Here is an 11,520-nt window from a genome sequence, read left to right on the forward strand (position 1 = left end):
ATGGTAGCTGGGTAACCTGTCCTCGTCCATCATTTCGATTTGCGGCAGCACAATTGCTTCAGCGCGTCGAAAAATGGAAACACGCTGACCTCTCACGCACCACGCAGTGCAAAACTCGGGAATCCGCACACACCAGCGGCAGCGGTCGGCCGAGGTGGAGAGAGAGAAAGCGGTGAAAATATACCGGTTCGAGGCTACGCTCCTCCTCTCCGTGAAAACGGTCTATACTACCACCTCAAAGCTTAACAAAGAGTGTATAATAAAGGGCAGTGATACAACATATCGGAGCACCTTAAGCGAAGGATTTTTTGTAAACCTGTGTATAGAAGTGGTATGGTCAAGTTGCAATAAAACTATACTACCACCCCAAAGCTTCACAAAGAGTGCTTAATAAAGAGCAGCGATACAACATACGTGAAAGGCTTGCAAAACACAGAAATGCTTTAGCCTGGCGAAGGCAACGCCACCAGCTTCGATGTTTCATCGGTGTCCGCGATGCGGAGCTGGTTGAATTTTCTTTAGAATTTTCGGGCAGATTTTTTGAAACTCAGTATACTATTAAATCATAGTAAGGAGCCAAAGTGAAATTTCGCAGCTGTTTGCCCGTTGAACCCCACGAACCGATAACTTTCTTGCCGACACAGGGTGATTCAGGTTATGGAACGAGACGACAAGCACGTCACTGCCGCCCAGACCTTCTATCAGAGCTGTATTAACGCTGCCAAGCTGAAGGAGAAGAATCTAAAAGTGTTCCTGGATTTCAAGCGCGACCTGGTATTACTGTGGCCGGAAAAGCAGCCCACGGACTCACTTCACCCACTCGACATGATGCTCAACCTAGCGATCAGGTGCGAATCTCTCGTACCATTGCAGTGACAGCGACAATGTTACATGATATTGTACTACAGCCGCAAGGAAGTGATGCACGAAGTTTGTTAGGCTAATAAAGTTGTGCTTTGAGAACTCTATTGTCGTTAGCTTTAGAACATAGATTCACTATTAAATCAGAGAACGGAGGTCGAGGTTCATTAGCTTAGCGCGGAAACCCCACTCCATGAGTTTCAATGTGCCGTCACAGATTTCAAATATCTTTCTTTTTTATTTGCTCCACATTGGCCCAGCTTAAATCATACGTTAACTCCCTGGCTTCCTTAAACACAATGTAATCCACTCTTACCGATAGAGGATTATATAGGCCCTAGCAAATGCCGTCAAAATCTATGACGTTACGGCGCGTTGGCGCGGTAACTTGAAGGCGACGTCGCTGACGGTATTTCCTTTTGCATCACCTAGCGTCTTCTCGCGGCTAGAGTGTTGCTTTCACTACTGCGGAAGAGTGACTTAATGCGGTGAGTTAAATTTTAACGCTAAGATCCCGTGTTGCAGAAACACCAGTGTTGGTGCGGGCTTTCTTGGTTGTGAGCAAAAAATCATCTTTGACGGTGACAGAAAAAATCGCCGTGGATGCAACTAATAAAAAATGATGTACCAGAGGTGGAATAGAACTCAGGTCCTCGGCGTGGTGAGCAGGCGTTCTACCACAGAGCCACGCCAATGCTCGGAACTCCACTGAAATTAACTTTCATGCTTCACAGACATACGCGTCCTGTGTACAGGTGTCACGGTACGAGATGTAATATCGCAGTAAAACGTGGTGCAAGCGTGCATTGCCATCGGGCGTCATGCCACATGAATTGCATAACGAGTTATTGCTTTAAAGCCGGCCACCCGCTACTGCAGGCACACACATTACTGCGCGTATTCCCTTACGAACACGTAGTGGGTATATCGCAACTTCGAAAAAGTATGCCTGCCCATTTTTACTACTCCAGGTGGGACATGAACTTCCTTTTCGACGTGGGCGCCATCTACAGCTATGGGAGACCCGCGCTTCTCATAAGTCGCAGCCACCTAGGCATCGGTTGGAAAGCGCGAATCGACGATCTCTGGAGCGAGAAAGAATACCGCAAAATTGTGCGAAGTCTCTTCGAGCTCATGGGCATCCGCTCCACCGACGTGGGAGCCAACGCCGAAGAACTATGGCGTCGAGGACAAGATCCTCGACGTCAAGCGTCGCTCGCTCCTGGACGACGCCAATCAGGAATGGTTCGCGGCGAGCGACTTCGACAGCAGGACGCCGCCGGTGCCCTCGGCCATGTGGATGGACATGCTCGTCAATCAGGACGACCAGTTCAACTAGACACCGAACTCTAGGGCCATAGTTGACGACGTCGGCATATTTACCGCATTCGAGGAGCTGTTGACGACTTACGCGGATAGCAAGCGAGCGCTCATAATCGGCTTGACCTGGATTTTCATACAAAGCCACCTATGGGCTGCCAGCGGCTCCCCGATGCTGCGCTTCCGGGCTAACGCCGAAGACCTGAAGAAGCAGGCCTGCGCCTATTACGTCGACGACAGGCTGGGAGTGCTCGGCGCGTTAAGGATCCTGAACGAAAGGTTCGGCACCGTCACGGGCCACGTCAGCAGTCAGCAGCTTCGTGAAGCGAACCAAGGACAAGTCCAAGGAGCTGATTAACAATCTCACCTGGATAACCCAGGACGTCAAGAAGAAGGTCTGGCTCAAGGTGGACCACATGACCCGCATCGTCCTGCCGTCGTACGAATTGTTCGACGTCGAGCGCCAACACGAGCTGTACTCCGTGTTCACCAACTCGATAAATTCCAACTTCATGGAAAACTTGATGACCACTTCCCTGATAATGCACAGGCTGCGGAACAAGAGCCTCTTCGGGGAACTCTTCAGCGTACGCTTCCTTCCGCGTTTTGCGCTCAGCTGGTGCCTCTATCTTCCCAACACGCTTCAGATTGCGGTCCAAGCCTATAATAATAATATAATAATATCTGGGGTTTAACGTCCCAAAACCACGATATGATTATGAGAGACGCCGTAGTGGAGGGCTCCGGAAATTTCGACCACCTGGGGTTCTTTAACGTGCACCTAAATCTAAGTACACGGGCCTCAAACATTTTCGCCTCCATCGAAAATGCAGCTGCCGCGGCCGGGATTCGATCCCGCGACCTTCGGGTCAGCAGTCGAGCGCCATAACCACTAGACCACCGTGGCGGGGCTGCGGTCCAAGCCTGTAACCGCCGTTGTTCTACATGCAAACTTCCCTAGCGATTCAGTACGGCGCGTGGGGCTCGATTGTATCGCGCGAAACGACCAGTGTGGCGTACAATGGGAGTCAGGTCAACTGGTGGGGTCCCGCGCCCAAGTCATCCGGTGGATACGCCGAGAGGACGAGTTGCAAGCTTGGCACCACCGCGGACCCCGTAGGTGGCGGCCCATAACCATGATTCCCGCCGTGATCCGTCTCGAGCTGGCTTACGCCGGATTCAAGGACGCTGTGGCCGGCGACTATCGTGACCTGGTGGACTTAGGACGCCCCACTTGGAGGAATTCAGCGACGAGCAGACGCTCTTTCTCACCTACTGCTACAAGCAGTGCTCCAAGAAACCCCTGAAGAAGGGAGACGAGTGCAACGTGCCGCTTGAGAACTTCCCGCATTTTGGGGCGGCGCTCCGATGCAAGCCGAACGCCCCAATGAATCCGGCCAATAAGTGCACATTTTTCGACGTAGCTCGCAAACCGACGTAACGAACGTTTATCTTCGATTTTCAGCGTTATTTATTCATGGCTTCGTTTATTTAAAGATAAATGTACGACTGCGTTTGCTGCATTAGTTCTTCGCAGTACGCCGCCAGGGTGCCGTGTTGACCTCCTGTTTGTTTTACAGTGAAGCTGTTTTAGCTGTCCCTGTGCCGTCGTCGTCGTCGTCGTTGTAAGTACTAGTAGAAGTAGTAGTAGTGACAGTAGTAGTGGCAGTAGTAGTAGCAGTAGTAGTAGTAGTACTAGTAGTATAACAGTAGTAGTGGCAGTAGTAGTAGTAGTAGAAGTAGTAGTGGTAGTAGTAGTAGCAGTAGCAGTAGTAGTAGTAAGAATAACAGTAGTAGTGGCAGCAGTAGCACTAGTAGTAGTCTTAGTAGTAGTAGTAACTACTCGAAGTGAACTCTGGCTTCCCTCGCGGTCTAAACTACTATGAATCCGAGACTTAAAGCTTGCGAGCCATGTTGCTGAGCTTTCAGTTAAGTTTAATGAAAGTACTAACAATAACAAGCAATCGAATAAACATTTGTGCTACCACTACGCGGTTTTCTCGTTCTCTTCAGCCGCCATCACCTAGCGCAGGCTACAAGTCTAAACTGATATGCCATCCCCGTTGCTTCGTACGCTTACTCATTATGAATCTGCCATGGTCGAGCGAACGACCTCCTGTTGCTTCGCATGCCCCTCCGACTACCGGAATTATCGTACATGCGGCGCATTTCCAGTGATCACGGCGTGCAGCGGATCGGTTCGCCCTCTCTTGCTAGCGCAATCGGGGCGCCGCCAACCTTTGTCGCTTTTGCGAAAGGCATAAACGCACCTGTGGCAATCCGACGCGCGAGCGTATTACTCTTGTTTGCGCTTACGCGTGCTTATACGCAGGTGCCTGTTTCATGTGCTGTGCGAGTGCATGCATGTGGCTTTCAGAGCATGTAGGTACGCTATGTGTGCGTGTTTTAGTGTACGCCCAAGGACTCGCTCCTTCTTTAGATGTTTTGATCTTGAACCACCTGGATATCCTGAAACACGGCTCTCGGAACTGACCCGTACTGCGTTTATACACACTCGCGAAGATCATAACAGGGTGGCACACGATGTTTAACCTACAAAGAGCTATGACTCAGTGTCGTTGGAACGTTGCTGCCTCTAAAGCTAAAAAAAAAGAAAAAAAGGAGCGCAGACTTCAGCGTTTCCTTCGGCTCCGAACACTTTTACTGCGACAGCAGCATTTTCCGTCTGTATTATTTTTGTTGTTGGTCTTTTTTTTCCTTAGTGAGTCATGGCTAAACGTCAGCTGTCCACTGTTGTAACAGTCACACTATCTTATTTCAATCTCGATACAACGGTTTGATTTACCATTTAAAGAACAAGCACCTAGCGAACAAGACCAGTCGTTTCAACTGTGCATGAAATTCTAGTTATTTCTTCGTCTCGAAAACAAAATCAACCCACGAAGCATACGGCAATCGCCGTATTTCTTTTATATATGCTGTTTTTTTTTCATATAATTCTTAAGATGACCAAGTCTTGGCCAATCCCCAAGAGTAGGTATATGTCATAGTGTTGATGAAGCAACAATGATGGAAGTGTCCATAACGAAATTTTGTTGCCGCATTAGCTCCCTCAAATTTTACTTGCATAGAGCAGGTTTAGTGACTTCCCCTCTGTGCCTCTTCTGTAATCAGGAGCAAAACATTGGCCATTTCTTTCTATCCTGTCGCCGGTACACGACATTGAGGAAAAGAATAACAGAAGCACCTCTTCGCAAGCTGGGCCTGGAAGTATCAGAGCTGGTTATTCTTTCTTTTGGGGCAACTACTCTGGGATGTAGCCACAGGGATGTTTCCTTCGCCATTGAGGAATTCATCAGCGAGACTAAAAGAACATCTAGCTAAATTCTGCCTGCCTTAAATATTTCATTACCAATAATTGGTACTTCAAATTAATATATTAATTAACTATAGCTTCTACGAATGATGCACAACAGAAAATATCGGACAAGTTCACCCACTACTCGACCAACTTCTTGCATTGGGTATGAGCCACATTCAGAGGATAACAACAACAGCCACCACACCAAATCAAACCAAACTAAATCATATCAGCAAATGCCGTCACGCGCTATACGGCCGAAGTGGCGCTGGCAAGCGAGATCCTATTTTTCGCACACCTATACATCGCGCCGCGACGCATCGTCCCGCAAAAGGCGCGTATATGCATTCCTGGGCTGAGGTTGGTGGCGGGGAAGCCACACGGCGACGGCGGGCAACGTTTGCATCGGTCCCCGCAAGCGTCAGCGAGACAGGTGCGCCTGCCCGACACCGGCTTTACGCTGACGCTGCCCGAAGAGTGTAACGACCCCCCTCCGGCGCGTTCTGAACGCTGATTCCAGACACTCGATCGCATCTGCACCAATTCTACTACGTGCATTGCCGAAAGGGTATATGAAAGAGCGAAACAGGCAGAGAGAGGAGGGAGGAAGAGAGGCGTTTTGATGAATACTGGATAGGCGTACCTGACGAAACGCCTAACGTGCAGCTCGTTATAAGTGTGATGAAAACTTAGACGACGTACAAAGTGCGCGACACAAGCAGAACGCAACAAAACGCACCCATAACACTCGGCAAACTATACCCGCCCCGGTGGTCCTGTGGTTATGGCGCTCGGCTGCTGGCCCGAAGGTCGCGGGATCGAATCCCGGTCACGGCGGCCGCATTTAGATGGAGGCAAAATACTAGAGGCCCGTCTGCTTAGATTTAGGTACACTTCTAAGAAATCCAGGCTGTATAATGAACTTTCCGGAGCCCTCCTCTAAGGCATCCCTCATAATCATATCGTGGCTTTGGGACGTAGAAACCCAATAATTATCATAACACTAAACTTCAGTCGAACGCCTATACAACGAAAGTGTCTAACTCCGCATCACTTGAACAACAAAAAATCACAGCATATCCACGGAGTGCATGATGATGAGTGGGCGAAGCTACGGAGGTTCATCGGTAAACCGTGAATCTTCCGTGAATTCTGCCCAGTACATCATCACCGACGTGAGATAGGGCGCGTATATACTAAAGGTTCGATGAGTTATGACGACTTGCAGCTCACTTTAATTTTACATGTACGCTGCGAATTTTCATTGTTTAGAAAACCATTGCTTTAGAAAACATCTGGCGTCTTTCGTTAAGCAGCTGGCGTCTTTTCCTTTTGCTTTAGAAACATCTGGCGTTCTTCCGTTTTGCTTTTACAAAACATCTGGCGTCTTTCGTTGGTTTATTTCATCAATAAACGGCGTTTTGAACAAAATTTTTATTGTTTAATTACGCACAGGAGAAATCTCACCAGGCACTACCTTGGAGGTAAAGAATGGCTGCTAATGGGAATGAGAGACAGAAGAAGTCGGCTTTTAGCTAGCGCTGCGAATTTTTTATTGTTCAACAACGCACAGGAAAAATATCCCACCGGCACCACCTTGGAGGTCAAAGCGTAAGACTGGTTACGGACTACGACTACGACTACGAGGGACGAACGGGTGCCGCCTTAAGGAGCTTCGCCCCTAAAATTCCGCACGCCCCTTGCATCGTGCGCTGTGCGGGAGCTTTACAAGGCAGTGAGTTCAAGAGCTTGCTTCAGCGGTCCCGAGCACTTTGTTATAAAGGCGTTTGACTGTATACTGTCACGTGGTTGTGAGGGCGGAGAAAGCAATCGCAGCCGGTGAAAATCAAACTCTTTATTGGGCGAACTTCTGTCCAGAAAATGAATGGCACTCAAAGTGTAACGATATCGGTGCCCACAGTCGTCGAATAATCTGCTCAACTGTGAAATGCGTCGGCACTCATGCATCCCTAGCGGAACCTTTCAGTGGTATCGTTGGTGCCCGCATTAGTTCCCGAATAAACGGAAGATTCTAAAATAATCGGGAACACTCCGAGACATTCCGGCGCCCGCTGCGCAAGGCAGTGGTTACATGTGTAACGGGCTGGGTATACATAAAAATAGCAACGGAAGTGCGTGTGGTAATATCATTGAAGCCTGTCTCTCCCAGAAGAATGCAAAAAGTGTCTCACTGCGTGGAATTAATGCGCAGATTGTGTTAGCCAGTGGACCGGAAGAGTGTCTTAGCTCGAGACAGTCGGTCTGTGCATCCCTATACGTGTCACACGAAGTATGGCTGAGTACAATGGTTCTTTACCTCAGCTGGTGATGTGAAACAAATTATCTCCCGCGGAAAAATGTAGTATTACGTAACTATTTCACCCACACTGCAACAGATCGATATTGTTCTTTTTTTTTTACTTGTTAGTTGTTTCAGCGTGAGCTAAAAACAACGCGCAGAGCATACGCGGGAAGCTAAGAAAAGAAAGCGGGCGTATTCAGATATCGTATGAACGATGATACGCATACGTCTAATCGGAAAGCAGAACAATGTGAATAGCTGGCTGTATTTTCTTTTCTCGCGCCCCTCATTCCTTGTTTTTTCTTTTTTTCCAGCAGTACGGCTTAAGTTGTTGTATACGATAATAACCTTTCTGGAACCTCCTTTGACTTTTAGTCGCTTTTAAAACCATTCATTACGCATACTTACACGAAGCTTAAATACTGATCAACTAATAAAAAATCGCAAAATATGCGCGCTGCGATACATGCTAACGAAAACGGGCTTTAGATTGCCAAGTTGGTGGCGACACAAAACGCATGGAAAGATAACCGGGCATTGCCCACTTCGTGCAACATGGTCGTCACATGCGACCGATAGCAAAGACTTCATCCGCAGAGGCAACGAGGCGAATTCAAGATGGCGTAAATGCGCATTTATTTTCTTTGTACAAAATCCGTAGTAAGGCAAGTGCTTGGAAAAAAATAAATAAATAAAAACGCACCGTTGTGTTTTTCTGTGTGCGTATGCGGGCATTATAGACACATTGTGAACTTGTGAATTAATTATAAAGTGACACTTTGTGCTCAGTTCACTGAAAGAAAATCACGCTTCTTGTAGCTCTCGGCTCGCAATCTAGCCAGGGCAAGAGCGCGCGAAGCACAATATCCGTTGAAAAAAGTGCGAGACACGCAACCATTGGAAACACGAAACCATGGCGAAGGCAGCAAGTAAAACGTCCTCAAAGTCGTAAAAAACAAATCTGCATGAAAGCGCGACATATTATTAAGCACCGAGGGTTTGATTTTTTTTTTTATATAGTGGCTAAGATGTCTCATAGCCGGAATTCAGTGCAAGAATCCAGAATTGCAAGGGCTAATATTTAGATCTCATTATAAAAGGCACGCGAAAGTCGCCGCGTGCTATAAAAGAGGAATAATTAATTGAGTTGTCTTCGCTCAAATAATTAATTAGGAAGTATTTTGATTGCAGGTCGGATTGGAAGAAGCTTTGTTCCTACTGCTTCTCTTTGCGAATGAACCTCCTATTTGCTCGTAAGCACCGAAAAATTAAAAAAAAAACATTTGTTTCGGTAAGAAAATAAAACAAAAAAACGAGCAGCTCCGAGGTATCCTCTTAATGTATTCATTTTCTTTTGGCACTCTCGCTCTATTGCTCCGTAATCATCGTAACAAATACATCTATATGCAAAGTTTGGAAAATTTTAGGCTGGACTCTTGTAACATGTTGATCCCATTTGAATGGTATCGGGAAACTTAAAACTGGCTGCAAAATATAACCAACGAAAATTTCGAACAGGGGCAGTCCTCGCCTGCACTTAAATCGTAGTCATGATTGAAAAATTGTAATCCCGGTGCAGGTCAATACCTTCCGCAAAGATTCGGCAATCAGCCTACCGTGTGAGAAAATGCGGAAGCCCTGAATACCAACGCTGAAAAAAGAAAGAAAAAGAAAGGAAAACAAGAAAGAAAAAGAAAAGCAAAGAAAAGGAAGGAAAGAAAAAGAAAATAGCAAGCAAAGCGCGAAAAGAAAAAAAAAGGTACAAGTAAACCGCACGCGTGGTGGCTATTACAAAGCCTTGCCGGACAGGTTGGGAAGGTCGCTGTAAAAATTTTTACACGTGTTGACACGGCGCACATTTCCACACACGACTGCACGCATCTTGGTGCTAGGTGCGCCCAGCCAGGCGCCGACGCTTCTACACCCCTCCGAAGGTTCTTTTCACGCACCGACACCCTCAAAATCACGATCTTTCGGCATGATCAACGCGGCGTCACGTTCCGTTTCGCACATGAACCATAAGCACGCACGCACATATACAATCGAGTTATCCAGTAAGGCGATAGAAAAAGAAAAAGATCCCCTGAACTGAACACATGGATACCGCCCTTGACACACTGACCGATAACTCGCCGCTGTGAAGCCGACAAAATCATCAAGTGTACGCAGCTGCCCGGGAGAACATTCAGTAAAGCAGATGTCAGGAACAAATTGAATTTTCTCTCAACGTTGCAACAACTGCGTGACACAGTCGCAAATATACAGTTGTAGCACTGTGTGCTGCTTCCGACTGTTCGAACGGCAGCGTTAGTAAGCTGTCTGGTGCCGAGTCATCTTTGGGTCACATCGCAAGGACGACTACATACGACACTGGTCGCAACAAAACGTACTGGAGGGGGGCAGGCAAATCCGACGAGTCACCTTATACGATGAAACAAGTGACAGAACACCCTGACGTCCAGTTCCTTGGCCAGCAAATCGGACAGTTCGTAGAGGTCCATGTCCGTGAAGATGTGCACCGACGTGTCCTTCGTGCCGTGGTTCTTGGACGCCGCATTCCAGCGGTCCCGGCCGAGTACCTTGCAGATGTCCTTGACCAGGAGTTCGACGTTAGGCGGAGAGGTCATCTTGACGCCGTTGGTCGGTCGGTACACGAGGAACTCCTTGTCGACCAGGAGTACGACCAACCTTCCGCGCTTCTTGGACGTCACCAGTTCCTCCAGCAGGTCCTGACGCAGGAGACGCACATAGACCTGGCCCGGATTCTCGGGGTCTTCGTAGCACTCCATTCTTTCCTTCCTGCAGCGCAGCAACTTCGCACTCGTATGCCTCTGCCGATCTGCGTAGGTAAAGAACTGACAGCCGTCGCAGGTGTCGCGTGTGTACCTTCTCCGAGGGGGTTTCGCCGCTCGCTCTTGTGAGAACAATGCGTTTCGAGCGAGAGAGCGTTTAGCGAGTTCCTTCTTCGAGCAAGACCGATGCGGAGAGAGAGCTCGCTTTGTAGTCCCCGCTGTGTATTGCGACGGCCTACCTTGCGGGAGAGACCGCAGTGCTTTTGAAGGTCGGCGTTGTCACAAGCCTCCGTCGACGAGCGCCGGCCGCAGCTACACAGGTGTTCTGACCGCCTCGCGCTGACCCAACGGAGCCACGTTGCCAGAGGAAGATGCGCACGCAGCGTTAGGAGCCGTCGTCCTTTAATAGAGGCGCGACGATAGCGTAGAACGTCGGCCAGGGGCAGCGAGGGTATCCGGAGTGCACTTTGAGACCATCGTATACGGGCGGCGTGCGAGCGGGTCGACGGCGTTATCAGCGCAGGAAACGCCACGCTATTGCGGTCGTCCTCTCTCACACGTCCCCCCCCTCCCTCCCCGTTGGCGCAAGCCCTCCACTTCAAAGCCCCGCACACGTCAGCTACGACGTGGCCCAACTATACGCTCGTGCATGCTTGCCTCGTGAGAGACCGCTCGCTTTTGCAGCGTGTACCGCAATGCCCCCCCCCCCCCCTTACCTCCTCTCCCTCTTCCTTTCTCTTTCCGTTCCCGTTACGGCTCTCGCTTAATCCTTTTTCCTTGTGTGTCGTATTTCCCATTCTCTCTCTCCCATTGTTTTTTGTGCCTCTTCTAGCACCCCGACCTCACGTTTCTTTTTCTCGCTGTCTTGCTTTGACCGTGCCAACTTGCGTCGCTGCTTTTCCAGTTTTGTACCTCATCTTTCT

At 48.7% G+C, this 11,520-nt stretch overlaps 1 protein-coding gene across 1 annotated transcript; it reads right to left on the bottom strand.

Annotated features, from left to right (window-relative positions):
• Positions 1–8,412: 8,412 nt before the first annotated feature.
• Positions 8,413–11,197, bottom strand: LOC119396589 (uncharacterized). Its single transcript, XM_037663864.2, has one exon. It carries the CDS (start codon positions 10,592–10,594, stop codon positions 10,223–10,225), a length of 372 nt encoding a protein of 123 aa, XP_037519792.1. The 5' UTR covers positions 10,595–11,197; the 3' UTR covers positions 8,413–10,222.
• Positions 11,198–11,520: the final 323 nt, after the last annotated feature.

Source organism: Rhipicephalus sanguineus, chromosome 6, assembly GCF_013339695.2.
Source record: "Rhipicephalus sanguineus isolate Rsan-2018 chromosome 6, BIME_Rsan_1.4, whole genome shotgun sequence".
In the NCBI taxonomy this organism is placed as follows: Eukaryota; Metazoa; Arthropoda; class Arachnida; order Ixodida; family Ixodidae; genus Rhipicephalus; species Rhipicephalus sanguineus.